We start from the raw sequence: 16,092 nt of genomic DNA on the forward strand, positions 1-16,092 counted from the left end.
TTTGGCTACCTGACTCATTGGAAAAGACTCTGATGCTGGGAGGGATTGGGGGCAGGAGGAGAAGGGGACGACAGAGGATGAGATGGCTGGATGGCATCACCGACTCGATGGACATGAGTCTGGGTGAACTCCAGGAGCTGGTGATGGACAGGGAGGCCTGTCATGCTACGATTCATGGGGTCGCAAAAAGTCGGACAGGACTGATCGACTGATCTGATCTGATCTGATAAACCTACATCTTAAAGTCATAGTTTTCAAATTTACAAATAAGATGATCAAGCTAGAGAAAAAGAGAAAATTTCAGCCATCTATGAAGGCCTGGGCTTCAAAGCCTTGAGTTACTGCTCCTCCAGCAGACCCTGGGATGAGCTGCTGACACAAAGAATCATTGCCTCTGCAGTACCACACTTGGCTTGTGCCTTATCACCCCACTATACTACTTTATTCCACCTCTGCAATAGTTATCTGTTTATACATCTTCTTCCCCTCAGATGTGAGCATCTGAAAGGCAGTGATTGTATCTTCATCTCTCATTCAGCACGTTTTCTGAATGCCTGCTATATGCCTGTGCTGGTTTAGGAACTGAAAAGTTGGACATAAATGATGCTGACAAAAATCCTTCCCTCAAGCAGCTGCTGTCTTTGTGTTTCCCACTGTCTATCATAGTGTATTAGTTATCTACTGCTGCGGAACAAATTACCCCAAACCTTAGCAGCTTAAAGCAATAAAAATTTCTTGTCTCACTCTGTTTCTGAGAAAGCCATGGGGGTGAAAGGACATCTAAGATTTTTTTTTTTCAGATCCAAAATGTTGCTCAGAAATATGTGTATATACATATTTATAATCCCATATATTTAATTTATATATGTATAATCCTATCTGGCAGAAGTCTGGGAGCAACTTAGCTGGGTTGCCCTGGCTCTGGGTTTCTCATGAGACTGCTGTCGAGATCTCAGCCAGAGTGTAGTCATCTGATGTCTTGATTTGGCTGGAGAAACTGCTTCCAGACTCACTCACGTGGCTGTTGGCTGAAGGCCTCAGTTCCTTAGTATGTAGCCTCTCCATAGTGTATTCATGACATAGAGGCTGGCTTCCCCCCAAATGAATATTCCAAGAGAGATAAAGAGCAAGCAAGGAGGGAACAGCAGTGTCTTTTGTCTCATCTCAGGAGTGACATGCTATCACTTATGCCATATTCTATTGGTCACACAAACCAATCCTGGTGGAGTGCAGAAAGAGACTATGCAAGGGGGTGGCATCCTCTGGAAGCCATCCAAAGATGGCTTCCACAGCAGGACAGTGGATGCTTAATAAAAGTCTGTTAGAGTTTTTACTGTTCATGGGTTTTCTCGAGGCAAGAATACTGGAGTGGTTTGCCATTCCCTCCTCCAGTGAACCACGTTTTGTCAGATGCAAAGAGCTGACTCATTGGAAAAGACCCTGATGCTGAGAAAGATTGAGGGCAGGAGGAAAAGGGAGCAATGGAGGATGACATGGTTGGATGGCATCACTGACTCAGTGGACATGAATTTGAGCAGACTAGCTTGGTTGGTAAAGAATCCACCTGCAATGCAGGAGACCCTGGTTTGATTCCTGGGCCGGGAAGATCTACTGGAGAAGGGATAGGCTACCTACTCCAGCATTCTTGGGCTTCCCCTGTGGCTCAGCTGGTAAAGAATCTGCCTGCACTGTGGGAGACCTGGGTTCAATCTCTGAGTTGGGAAGATCCCCTGGAGAAGGGAAAGGCTACCCACTCCAGTATTCTGGCCTGGAGAATTCGATGGACTATACTCCATGGGGTCGCAAAGAGTCAGACACAACTGAGCAATGTTCATTTTTCTTTTTCTGGGAGATAGTGAAGGACAGGGAAGCCTGGCATGCTGCAGTCCATGGCATCGCAGAGTTGGACACGACTTAGCGACTGAACAACAACAGAGATTTTATCTCAACAATCCATAAGTCAAAACCTTTACTTTTTTTTAGTAGACTAATTTTTAGAGCAGTTTTAGGTTTACAGTAAAATTAAGTGGAAACTACAGAGAGTTCCCACATGCCCCCAGCCCCACACATGCACAGCCCCCCTTACAATCAACATCCCCACTAGGGAGGTACACCTGTCACAACTGATGAGCCTGCATTGACATCATTATCATCCAAAGTCCATGGCTTACATTAGGGTTCCCTCTTGCTGCTCTGCGTTCTGTGGGTTTAGACAAATGTGCAATGTTTTAGACAAATGTGCAATGATCTGCATCCATCATTATAGTATCACACAGAATGGTTTTACTGTCCTAGAAGTCCTCTGTGCTCTACCTATCCATCCCTCCTCACTCCCAACCTTTGGCGTCCACTGATCTTATTATTGTCCTCATAGTTTTGCCTTTTCCAGAATGCCATACAGTTGGAATGATACAGTAAGTAGCCTTTTCAGATTGGCATCTTTTACTTACTAATATGGGCTTTCCAGATGGTGCTAGCAGCAAAGAACCAGTCTGCCAGGGTAGGAGACATAAGAGATGTGGGGGTTGATCCCTGGGTCGGAAAGATCCCTTGGAGGAGGGCATGGCAACCCACTCTAGTATTCTTGCCTGGAGAATTGCATGGACAGAGGAGCCTGGCAGGTTACAGTCCATGTGGTTGCAAAGAGTTGGACACGACTGAAATGACCTTGCACACATGCACACATTTACTAATAGGCACGTAAGTTTCCTCCGTATCTTTTCATAGCTTGATGGCTCATTTCTTTTACTTTTTTAAAAAGTCAAATAAATGAATATATTACTGACTGCATGGTTTCGGAGCGTTTTCAATTTTCCAGTAAACTTAATACTTTGAATGGTTTACTCAGTTAACATGCTGCTGCCATACTACATTAAAAATTAATAAATGTGTTTTGGGCAGATTTAGTAACTCGTCTTTACCCTATATTGTCTCCTGTCTTTCCCTTATAATCATATTCACTAGCCATCTTGCCAGAATCATTCAGTGGAGTTCTGCTTGTCTAACCATTGGTGGAAAATCTCCGTCTTAAACCCTTGTTCTGTTTAAAACAGATTTTGTATAATGTACAGAGTAATAGTTTGCTAAAAGGACTGAGCTCTCTCAGAGGAAGTTCTGTGTCTTGTGTGTTTGTGGACAAAGGGACCTGTCACCAGTGGCACTTATTAGACAGAAGCCTCAGGTAGAGGAGAAGGGAGCTACTCATTTTTTTTCTTAATTAAAAACAGTTTTTTGACCAGGCTATGCACCATGCAGGATCTTAATTCCCTGACTAGACATCAAACCTGTGCCCCCTGCAGTGGAAGTGTGGAGTCTTAACCACTGGACCAACAGGGAATTCTCTCCTCTTTTTTGGGGGGGAAAAATTAGAACTGTATCATTGCAGTTTGACCCACTCTTACAATGAGCTAGAAACAAACATGCAACAACAAAACAAGATGCAAGTCTTCTTGGCTGTGTGATTTTTTCTCCCCTTATTCTGCCAACACTGAAAGTCAGCACAGACTTGACAATCAAGGGATGATGTTCTTATTAGTGGGAGTAAAAGAAAAGAAGCTTTGCCCTCGTAACTCATTGGTTTAGGAAAATGTTTTCATCCCTAGAGGAAGGAAGAGGTCCTGATTATTTTGTTTTCCTTCTCAAGCTGAAAAATTTCAAACTGAATGGCAATTAGCACTAACCCATCCCTTTATAAATCATGAAGTAGCCTCACTAGTCAATCCATGACTCTGTATTGTTGCCCTTAATCCTTTACTGTATTAATGCTCAACTTACTCAATAGACTTCCTCAAGCTCAGGCAGGAGAAGGCAATGGCACCCTACTCCAGTACTCTTACCTGGAAAATCCCATGGATGGAGGAGCCTGGTAGGCTGCAGTCCATGGGGTCGCACAGAGTCGGACACGACTGAAGCAACTTAGCAGCAAGCTCAGGCAAGGTATAATGTAGTGTTGTGCCTTAGTAAAAAAAGTTATGTGCAAAAAAAATTATATCAACATCTTTTTGAGAGAATAGATTCTTTTTATAATGAACATATAATTGTCCAGTGAAACTGGAACGGTTAACAGAATTTGGTTAAACTTAATTAAACCTTCAAGAGAAATAGGAAGGGGTCAAACAAAGCCAACGAATGGAGAAGCCCAAGATGAATTTGGGATAAACATAAAGATAATGGCGTTTCAGCCTGGGTATCTTCTGGTCCCTCCCGATAGCTAGGCTGGCATCCTTATCATCGTCTCAAGAGGAAGCAGGGCTTAGAGCAGGAGAGCTGATACTAATATTTAGGGACTTCCCTGGTGGTTCAGTGGTTAAGACTGTGCCTTCCAATGCAAGGGCTATGGGTTCGATCCCTGGTCACGGAGCTAAGATCCCACATGCCTTGGGACCAAGAAACCAAAACATAAACAACAGAAGCAATATTGCAACAAGTTCAATAAAGGCTTTAAATTTAAAAAAAAAAAATAGTTGTGCAATACATGATGCTATGCCTATGTTCCTGAGGGAAATAAACTCAGGTTTCTGAGGGAAATAAACTTTTCTCTACTGAGTTGCAACTGGCCAGCCAGCTGTTCTCATGAGAAACAAACAAAAACAACAAAATGCTACAAGAAGCTGGCATATTTAGGAGCAAAACAGGTTATAGATAATACTGTGGGGGAAGAGATAGAAGGTTTTGGAAAAGAAGATTTAGCGTACATTAGAAAAATGTATTTTGCGCAAGACTTAGTGGAAAATCAGGTTAACTCTTCAAAATTTGCTAACACTTGAGGGTTGACGAGAATGGTAATTGAATTTGTATTTCTCGACAACTTGTTCCAAGTTGTACCCGATGTTTTATGGAAGTATTGTGTAAGAGTTCTACTTAGCTGTTTTAGCAACAGTATTTTCAATAAAATAGAATAAATGTGTGGGAAAATTTTCTTCACTGAACAATACCTCTGGTGAGCTATGGCAATGCTACCTGATAGGTAGTAAGGAGCCCCCGAAGCACCTCCCTGGTGAACCCCAAGGTACCAAGGATCACAAACATCTCAGCATCTTTTTTTTTTAATTAAATAAAAATTGGATATCTTTTGGCTGTGCCTCATGGCATGTGGGATCCTAGTTCCCTGATCAAGGATTGAATCTGTGTCCCCTGCCTTGGAAGCATGGAGTCTTTACCACTGGACTGCTAGCAAGTCCTATCACAGCATCTCTACAAATGTTTTTTGAATACCAATTATTTCAACATCTGTTGTCAGCCTTTTTGGGCTCCCACATCTGCCTCCCTGTGCAATGAACAGTTCTCCAGTTGGCAATACTCTCCCTTGCAGGGGGTGGGGATTGAACATAATATGGGCATGTTATGGAAAAAAAAAAAAAGCCCTCCATCATTTCTTATCTGCCATGCTGGGAGTCAGGGCAGGATGGCATCTCTTCCTCTCCACTGTCAGTCAACCGAGGAGGTGGAGATGGGTGAGCTTGCTGGCCTCTGTAGCAGTCGTCTTAAGGAGGGTTGAAGAAGAATTCTCATGGAAAGATGACCTGGAATCAGGACCTGGCATCCTCACCCCAGGGTCTATCCCTTACATTTGACAACCTTTATTAACTGAAGGGGTTGAATTAGACAATCCATGGGGTCCATTGTGCTCAGACACTCAGTCGTGACCGACTCTTTGAAGCTCCATGGACTGTAGCCAGCCAGACTCCTCTGTCCATGGGATATTTCAGGCAAGAATACCAGAATGGGGTGCCATTTCCTCCCCCAGGGGATCTTCCCGACCCAAGGATCAAACCTGCATCTTTTGCATCTCCTGAGTTGGCAGGTGTCTTCTTTACCACTAGTGCCACCTGGGAAGCCCCAAGGTCCTTTAGAACTCTGGTATTTTGCTGTTCCATTTTGACCAGAACCTGGTGAGCCTTGAATAGTTTCACAGGAAGAAGTTCTGTACTATGTTTTCCTGTAAATCTAAACCCAAGGTTGTAAACTGGTGGTCAGCCCTGACGTATAAATGTGTTTTGTTTACACTCCCTAGTGGTTTTTCCTTTCCTTTGTCTTTTTTCCCCCCTAATTAGTTGTCAACACATAAAAAAGGGAGATTTCTCTAAATAATCTCTGGCTTGTCTTAAAATTTTTGGACCTGTCAACACCTGGCCCTCGTTCTGACATAGCAACTGCTTCCAGATGGGGCATGCACTGCTGGGTTCCCCAGGCCCACCTGGCCCACCTCCCTTCCCTGGAGTTTGCAACCTCTTTTTAAAATGCTCTCCATCTTCTCCTGATCACGGGGGACAATAACGTTTGTAAAGGGCAGCCTATCCTAGCTTTCTCTGCTACTTGCACTGGCTCCAGGAGGGTGGGTTTGTATGGCCATGTGAGCTGTTGGGATGCCTTCTGGCTCGTTCATGAGCAGAGGTTGGGAGGAGAGAGAGAAGCTGAAAAGCTTATCACAGTTCTGAGATGCTCCCTACCATTCCACCTGCATTACAGATGTGCAGAAGGTGTGTGTGGTGACGGGAGGTGGGGGTGGGGAGTGCTGCCACATGAACATCCACATGCATCAGGGAGCGATGAGACAAAAAGAGCAAAGCGGCTTTGGGAATTCTCAAATGTCTTTTCCCCTCTTCTTCCTACCCTTCTTGTTAGGTCCATGCCACAAAGGACGAGCAGGTGGCTGCTGTACCCAGCTGGGCTCCCTGTCAGCCCTGAAGCATGCAGTCCTCGGGCTCTACCTGCTGGTCTTTCTGATTCTCGTGGGCATCTTCATCTTAGCAGGTAAGAGCATCCTTTGCCACCCTGGCCTTTAAGGAAGTGAGCAAGAGGTGAGAGCGGATGGGAAATGGGGAGTGGGAGCCTCTGCTGTTCATTCCCACAGTCAGGAGTCCAAACACTGCCCTTGTTACCATGGAAACCACAAAGGAATAAGCTGGCTGGTCTTTCTGACCAGGCATGATCCCGAGCAGCATTGCTTATGTCATGTTGGGTGAGTTGGATGTGAGGGTGAGAAATCTCCAAGTCCCAGAGCAGAGACCTAGCCACTCTTAAGAGGCTTCTGCCTTGTCCTGACTCATCGTGTTGACATTGTGCATTACCCTGGGCCTCCCCGGAGCTCTGTGCTGTGGTTTGTACTGAGTAGGCTGGTTCCCCTGTCCTGGGATATGATGGAAATAGTTACAAGACACTTCATTGCTGAGGTTAATCAGGGTTGTGGTCAACTTGCTGCCCCTCTGTGATTCCTGGGGGTGGGATGAATTTGCCCCAGGTCAGCCGGGCTCTTCTCCCCAGTTTCTGCTTATAGAATAGGCTGGTGATGGTCTGGATTTTGGTCCACCTTCTCTAACCAGGAAGAAGCAGAGCTCATGGACTCAGGAAGGGATCAGGTGGAGGATCTCATACTTTGAGCATCCCAGCTCACACACAGGTCATCCCACTGTGATGGAGATGATGGGACACAGGCACGGAGGCCATGGTGGTCTCTCCTGACTCCCACCCAGAGGGAGGGATGCTCAATTCCCACCTATCTCTATGGAGATATGAAAGGCTTGACAAAGTGAGGCCAAGGCATCAGCTCATTTCGGCATCATTCATCCTACGTGAGTGCCTACTTTGTGTCAGATTCCATGCTAGGATCGGAGACACTGATAAATAAGACCCAGGGGCTCCCCTCCAGGAGGTCCCAGTCTAGGGGACAAGGCAGGAGCACAGAGGCAGAGTCCTGTCTCAGGGCAGAATGCAACAGGGACTATGATGGTGCCTGTGACATTGACACACAAGTGCTATGGTGATCCAGTGGATATGCAGACAGAGGAAGTGAGGGTGTTGCATGGAGATCCTGGTGGCGAGTGTGTGGGGGGTTAGTCAAAGAAAGTCTTCTGACAACGCAGAGCTGACTTGGAGTGCCGGGTGGAGTCCTTGACTTAATTCTTAATTCCTGCCCTTACCTCTGGGGCAGGAAAAGGGAGATTAAACCCTTGCAGATGACCCCTCAGGAGCGACCCCTGGTCTTGTGTCACCTTCTGTCAATGAGTCTAATCACTTGGACCCCGTGCTGGGATATTCAGTGCTGCCTTTGCCCTCAGATTTCCACACTTGGAGCAGAGGGTATCACTAGGGGTGGTATCTGTCTCATCAACCATCAACTTTGACCTGGGGGGAGCAGCCAAGACCAACAATGAAAGAAACTTATGATTCATCCCAGGGACCAAGAGATGATGTCCAGCCAAAGGGTTTTCTTTTTTTTTTTGCACATGTTCTTGGGCTGCTCAGTGAGAGATTGGGATCTGGGTTTTGTGGGCTTGGCAGCCATGACCATAACAAATTTCCAGAATTTTTGGAAAGTGTTTCAGCGCAGCAGGAAAGCTGAGCTATGGTGTTACAGCTACTCGGCTGAGTGAGAATTTTTAGGTGATGGAAGAGGGTCTAGAGGTGAGAGCCAGGCTGGTGGGGACCCTGGGGCAGGTCCCTGGAAGGCCTAGGAGGCCTGGAAGGGCATCACCTCTTGGGCAGCGAAGGGTTGCTGGGGAATGAAGTTTCCCTTCTGGTGTCTGACAGGCTGCCAGGTGGGAAAGGGTGGGCATAGTTCTGTGTGGTCTCAGAGGGTAGAACTAAGTGAATGGGTGGATTTTGTAACGAGACAAATTCCCATTCAAAACAGAGGAGGGTTTCTAACCAGACAGGCTACCCAGCTCAACACGAGAGTTGTTTTTTTTTTTTTCTCCTGTCTTGAAGTTGAATGGGATTTACGATGACCATTCTGGAAGTTTCGGAAAGGAAAGTGGTGCATGGCTTCCTAATCTCATGGAAAGTTTGCCTTGCTTCCTTAGTTATTCCGTGTGAAAACCTGGGGAGGATTTTGATCATCATAATTACCTTTGAACCCGAAGTTCATGAATACCAGATTGCCTGTGGGGGATGAAGATTTAGGGGGTGGATTGGAACCAATCTGATGAAGCAGAGTGTTGGGCTTTATCTCTTGGCTCTGTAGCCTGGCCACTGTCACCTCCCCAGGTTCTTGTCTGGAGAATCATGTGGGCCTCTGGATGGGTTTCCCAGGTGACTCAGTGGTAAAGAATTTGCCTGCCAAGCAGGAGACTCACGTTTAATGCCTGGGTGGGGAAGATCCCCTGGAGAAGGAAATGGCAACCTCTTGCCTGGGAAATTCCATGGACAGTCCATGGGGTCGAAAAAGAGTTGGATACAACAACTAAACAATGACAACAGCCAATAAAGGACTACCAACCCCAGCTACCTGTCCCTTGGAGAGGGGACTTAGGAATGTGATGGATAAGCCTGTGGTTCTTCAAAGGGGCTCTGCCTGAGCTTAGGTAGGAAGTTTCTTCCGATTGCCCTGATTGGAGACCTCCAGGGATGCTCCGTTTAAATCCCAAGGTGATGGGAGATTTATGGTTCAGAGTAAACCAGAGCTAGCCTGGCCTTCTGGTAGATGTCCTGCTGGGGCTGCTCCCTCTTTTGGGACAGAACATGTTCTCCAGTGCCCTGCAGAGGTCACCTGGCACAGGATGGGCCATGGACTGAATTGTGTCCCTTCCAAAATGTATGTATGAAGCTCTAACCCCCAGTGTGATGGTATTTGGACAGTCGGGCTCTAGGGAGCTAATTAAATTATGAGGATGGGGCTCTCATGATGAGATTGGTGACCATATAGGAAAAGAGGAGAGAAACACAGAAAGAGAAAGACAGAGATCTCTGCTAAGTGGGGACAGGAGACAGGGCCCTGTGAAGCCAGTAACAGAGCCCTCATCAACAACCAAATCTGCCTGTGCTTTTTTTTTTTTTGGCTGCCCTGGGTCTTTGTTGCTGAATGAGGTCTTTCCGTAGTTGCTGCGTGTGGGCTTCTCCTTGCATTGCAGAGCATGGGCTTCTCCTTGCATTGCAGAGCGTGGACTTCTCCTTGCATTGCAGAGCGTGGGCTTCTCCATGCATTGCAGAGCGTGGGCTTCTCCATGCATTGCAGAGCGTGGGCTTCTCCTTGCATTGCAGAGCGTGGGCTTCTCTTTGCGTTGCAGAGCATGGACTTTAAGGACACACAGGCTCAGCAGCTGCAGACTGTGGGCTCTAGACCATGGGCTCAGTGGTTGTAGTGTACGAGCTTAGCTGCTCTGTAGCATGGAATCTTCCCAGACCAGGTAAAACTGGTGTCCCCTGCATTGGCAGTGAAATTCTTAACCACTGGGCCACCAAGGAAATCCTGCCTACACTTTGATCTTGGACTTCCCGGGCTCTACAACTGTGACAAATGAATGTCTGCTGTTTAAACCACTGGCTTGTTATTTTGTTATGGCAACCCTAGCTAACTAAGACAAGAGGAGTTCTGTTTGAACCAGTCTTAGGCTTCAAAACCTCCTCATTGACACAAAGCTTATACATCTGACAACTGGATGATAAAATCATCCACTGCAGTAAGTGCCATGTCTGAATACCTGGTGGATAATATCTCATTGTAGAACAAATGCTTGTTCTTACTTCAATATTACAAAATTAAAACCTCGTTACATAAATTATTACTCTTTTTTTAAAGGTTTTTCCAATGTGGACCATTTTCAAAGTCTTCACTGAATTTGTTACAATATTATTCTGTTTCATGCTTTGATTTTTTGGCCATGAGGCATGTAGGATCTTAGTTGCCCTACCAGGGATCGAACCTGCACCCCTTGCATTGGAAGGCAAAGTCTTAATCACTGGACTGCCTGGGAAGTCCCTATAAAGTAGTACTCTTATTAAACTTCTCATGGGCTTCTCTCAATTTCTTGGTTTATCCAAGTATTAAAAATTAAAGGCAAATACTGTACCAGTGTTTATGCAACATCTCAGCATCCCCTCTCAGAAGGTTAATCCAGCCATTACCCCAAATTTGTTCTCAATTGAGCTTTCTACCCAATCTACCTAACTATCCGTCCCCCCACCAGCATCCTCTTGGGAGCTTTCCTCTGATTCTCCCACGTCATCACTAGGTTCTATACCCATGGGATTCCATCATTTCCCAAGGAACCAGCCATTCTTCCCAAATTCCTCTAAGTCTTTCTATGTCTTCAACTATGTGTATGTCTTCAACTCATTTTATTACCTGGACTGCTGGTTCCCCTATTATGTTTCCATTCTGTTCTGGGTTCATGTTTTAGACAGTACAGACTGTCAGGCTTTAGGTTCATGAATGAGAGAATTGAGATTAGATGGTCATGTGGTCAGAAAGTCCTCCATTTAGCACTTTAGGGAAGATGTCCCCTGTGATGGAGTTCAAGGGTTAGAGGAGGTTCACCCTTATCCATGACTGTTGTGAGACAGCACTGTGATGATAAACGGTGGTCATCAGGACCTATGTCTTCTTCCCCTTGTCTGTCACAGCTCCACTGAGAAATCTGAATTCCCATCACGGCAATGATACAGCAGAAAGGGGAACATCTGGGGATCTAGTCTGGTGGAAAGAGGGAGCGTTACAGCAATGCAGACTGCAGAGCTGTACCAGCAAGAGCTCCTGGTGAAATATGGGCTCCTCTCATGCCTTAACTTAATCCTTCCTTAACAGCAGCAGTCAGTTATTGCCATCAACAGCCTCAGGAAGTGCTTAACTTGCACGTGAGTGCTTAGTGAGTGCAGAGTAAGCCCTGGTGTCTTAGTCTGTTCAGGCTGCCATGACAAACTACCACAGACCAGATGGTTTAAAACGCAAGCATTATGGCGGGCTGTGGGGGATAGGCAGGGAAGGAGAAGGCGAGAAGAAGTATGAGAGAGTGGCACTGAAACATACGCATTCCCATGTGTAAAACTATTAGGTTGGTGCAAAAGTAATTTCGGTTTTGCATTGTTGAACTTTGCCACTTGATATTGGAACACATTCTTAAATAAATGTGGTTCTGTTATTCAAAAAAGAAGAAGAAAACAAATTAAACCCAAAGTAAGGAGTAAAATTAAAAAAAAAAAAAAAACATTAATTTCTCACTGTCCTGGAGGCTAGGTAGTTTGAGTTCAACGTGCTGGCGCATTCTGTCTGATGAGGGCTCACTTCTGGTTAAAAGATGGCTGTCTTCTTGCTGTGTCCTCATGTGGAGGAAAGAGCAAGGAATTTCTCCGGGGTCTCTTTTATAAAGGCACTAATCCCATCCAGAGGACCCCACCCTCATGACTTAATTATCTCCCCAAGGCCCCACCTCCTTGATGGTAATACCTTCACTTTGGGGGTTAGGATTTCAACATATGAATTTGGGAGGAACACAAACATTTGTCTATAGCTGGGGAATAAAAGATACAATTTTTGCTCTGGGAGGGTTTAAAAACACAACACACACATGCATTAAAACAGTATGATGTAGTAGCTCACGCTCCATGCCAAATTCTGCAAAGGAGAGCCTGGTTCTGGAGAGCTAGAGGGTTGGGGCAGTGTCAGCTTGAGAGAGCTGAACACCAGCTGACCCAAATGTTGTTTAAACTGAGCACTCCTTTTCTTTTTAACTTTTTATATTGGAGTATAGCCAATTAACAGGGCTTCCTTGGTGGCCCAGGGTAAAGAATCTGCCTGTCAATGCTGGAGACATGGGTTTGATCCCTGGGTTGGGAAGATCCCCTGCAGAAGGCAATGGCAACCCACTCAAGTATCCTTGCCTGGGAAATCCCGTGGGCAGAGGAACCTAGCAGGCTACAGTCCTTAGTGACTAAACAACAATAATAGCCAACTAACAATGCTGTGATAGTTTCAGGTGGACAGCAAAGGGACTCAGCCGTACATACACATGTATCCTTTCTCCCTTGAACTCCTCTCCCATCCATGCTGCCACATAACATTGAGCAGAGTTCCCTTTGCTATAACAGTATAGGACCTTGCTGGTTATCCATTTTAATACAGCAATGTGTACATGTACACCCCAAACTCCTTAACTGTCCCTTCCTTACACCCTTCCCACCCAACCACTGCAACCATAAGTTCCTTCTCAAAGTCTGTGTGTTTCTGTTTTATAAATAAGCTCATTTGTATCATTTCTTTTTAGATTGTACATATAAAGGCATCATATTTCTTCTTCTCTATCTGACTTACTTCAATCAGTATGACAGTCTCTAGGTTCATCCATGCTGCTGTAAATGGCATTATTTCATTCTTTTTTTAAAAAATGTTTCATTTATTTATTTGACTGTGCTGGGTCTTTGTTGCTGCACAGACTTTTTCTCTAGTGATGGAGATTAGTGACTACTCTCTAACTGTGGTGCCCAGGCTTCTCAATACAGTGGCTTCTCTTGTTGCAGAGCAGGAGGGGCTCTAGGGCATGAGGGCTTCAGTAGCTGTGGCTCACGGGCTCTAGAACACAGGGTTAATAGTTGTGATGCACGGGCTTAGTTGCTTTGCGGCATGTGGAATCTTCCTGGACCAGGGATCTAACCCATATCCCCTGCATTGGCAGGTGGATTTTTTACCACTGAGCCACCTGGGAATCCCTATTTCATTCTTTTTTTAATGGCTGAGTGATATTCCATTGTATATTTGTGCCATGTCTTCTCTATAGATTCCTCTGTCAATGGAAATTTAGGCAACTTGTCCATGACTTGGCTGCAATGAACATTGGGTTGCATCTCTTTTTAGATCACTTTGTTTCAAGCAAGTCTGTCCCTGAGTTTGCAATCAGAGAACAGTGTGCTCAGAGCCCATATCCCTTTATACCACAGATGACTGATACCATCATGCATCTTGGAATTTAAAGCGCGATGCCCTCAACCTTCCCTGGGACACTGGCAGAAATAGCATGCACAGTGCCATCCTGTGCATCCTGTGAGGCTGCCCTTCAGGACCGTGTTTGTTCTGTCACGTAATGTCCATGAAGAGGGCCTGTAGAGAGAGGTTTCCTGTCTTAGTCTCAGAAGGAGAAGTACTTATCCTGAGGAATGAGTTTGTTTTCATCCAAAGGAGGCTGTGGATCTTAAAGTAATTAAAATCACTTTCAGGGAGGTAGTTAATGCAAACTGAGAGCTGCTATCATCCCCTCGTAGGATGTGTGAATTTGTAGGCAATTAAAATGGGAACCTGGAGACCTTCATGGTCCACCCACAGCAAGTGTATTGACTTCCTGCAAAGTGTTTTTTCTGCTGGTCTCATTTTTGCCTTCATTTAGCGTCTCCAACTTTTTCTTCCTTTACATTGTTCTCATCTCCTGTTATTTAAGAGTATTTCATGTATCCTCATAAACTGCCTTAATCCTTTTTTGGAACAAGGTAGGGTGTTAGGCCCAGTTTGGTCTTTTAAAGATAATTCTGGGGACTTCCCTGGTGGTCCAGTGGTTAATACTCTATATTTCCAACGCAGAGGGTTCAGGTCTGATCCCTGGTTGGGGAGCTAAGATCTCACATGTGGCGAGGTGCTGCCAAAAGGAAAAAGCAATGATCTTACCTACTATATTCAGTGCTGCAAGTGCGTGTTGTCTTAAATATGTGAATGAGCGAATGAATGACAGAGACAAGGCAACTTGGAGGGGATCTTATTTGTGCAAAAAAAGATGGTTTTTCTGTTTTAGCCAAGTATCTAAAGGACATGGTAAATATGGAGTTACTGTCCAAGACCATGGCTCATGGAAGACGTAGATATATAGGTATGTTATATTCAGATACACACTTCATGGTATCTACTGTATTGGCATCACAGCCTTCAGGGAGAATATTAGGATAGACAGGGTCATGCAGTACTTTATTCTGGTTAATGCCATGGACTCTGAAGCCAGCATGTCTGGGTTTGAATCTCCCATTCTCTGTTATCAGCTATGTTGCCCAAGGGACCTGAACTTTTTCTACCTGACTTTCTTCATTTGAAAATTAGAGAAATAATTATACCTGCCTCATTGGGTTGTTCAGTTCAGTCGCTCAGTCGTGTCTAACGCTTTGCGACCCCATGGAGTGCAGCATGCCAGGCTTCCCTGTCTATCACCAACTCCCAGAGCTTGCTCAAACTTGTGTCCATCGAATCAGTGATGCCATCCAACCATCTCACCCTCTATCGTCCCCTTCTTCTCCTGCCCTCAATCTCTCCCAGCATCAGGGTCTTTTCCAATGACTCAGTTCTTCACATCAGGTGGCCAGAGTACTGGAGTTTCAAACTCAGCATCAGCCCTTCCAGTGAATATTCAGGACTGACTTCCTTTAGGTTGGACTGGTTGGATCTCCTTGCAGTCCAAGGGACTCTCAAGAGCCTTCTCCAACACCACAGTTGAGAAGCATCAGTTCTTCAGCGCTCAGCTTTCTTTATAGTCCAGCTCTCACATCCATACATGACTACTGGAAAAACCATAGCTAGATAGTTTTGACTAGATGGACCTTTGTTGGCAAAATAATGTCTCTGCTTTTTAATATGCTGTTTAGGTTGGTCATAGCTTTTCTTCCAAGGAGCAAGCGTCTTTTAATTTCATGGCTGCAGTCACCATCTGCCATGATTTTGGAGCCCCAAAAATAAAGTCTATCACTGTTTCCATTGTTTCCGCCTCTGTTTGCCATGAAGTGATGGGACCAGTTGCCATGATCTTAGTTTTTTGAATGTTGATTTTTAAGCCAACTTTTTCACTCTCCTCTTTCACTTTCATCAAGAGGCTCTGTAGTTCTTTCCTGCTTTCTGCCATGAGGGTGGTGTCATCTGCATATCTGAGGTTATTGATATTTCTCCTGGCAATCTTGATTCCAGCTTGGGCTTCATCCAGTTTGGCATTTCGCATGATGTACTCTGCATATAAGTTAAATAAGCAGGGTGACAATATACAGCTTTGACGTACTCCTTTTCCTATTTGGAACCAGTCTGTTGTTCCATGTCCAGTTCTAACTGTTGTTTCTTGACCTGCATACAGTTTTCTCAGGAGGCAAGTAAGGTGGTCTGGTATTTCCATCTCTTGAAGAATTTTCCACAGTTTGTTGTGATCAGACAGTCAAAGGCTTTGGTGTAGTCAATAAAGCAGAAATAGATGTTTTTCTTAAACTCTCTTGCTTTTCTGTGATTCAACAGATGTAGCAATTTAATCTCTGATTCCTCTGCCTTTTCTAATCCAACTTGAACATCTGGAAGTTCATAGTTCATGTACTGTTGAAGCCTGGCTTGGAGAATTTTGAGCATTACTTTGCTAGCGTGTGAGATGAGTG

General features: G+C 45.0%; 1 protein-coding gene across 1 annotated transcript in view; it reads left to right on the plus strand.

The window, feature by feature from the left end:
- The window catches only part of SCARA5 (scavenger receptor class A member 5), a 134,575-nt gene that overhangs the window by 25,410 nt on the left and 93,073 nt on the right, over positions 1–16,092 (plus strand). Inside the window, exon 3 of the mRNA XM_027549047.1 lies at positions 6,625–6,753. Coding sequence (XP_027404848.1) covers positions 6,625–6,753 — 129 coding nt within the window. The remainder of the gene's footprint in view (positions 1–6,624; positions 6,754–16,092) is intronic.

Source organism: Bos indicus x Bos taurus, chromosome 8, assembly GCF_003369695.1.
Source record: "Bos indicus x Bos taurus breed Angus x Brahman F1 hybrid chromosome 8, Bos_hybrid_MaternalHap_v2.0, whole genome shotgun sequence".
Classification (NCBI taxonomy): Eukaryota; Metazoa; Chordata; class Mammalia; order Artiodactyla; family Bovidae; genus Bos; species Bos indicus x Bos taurus.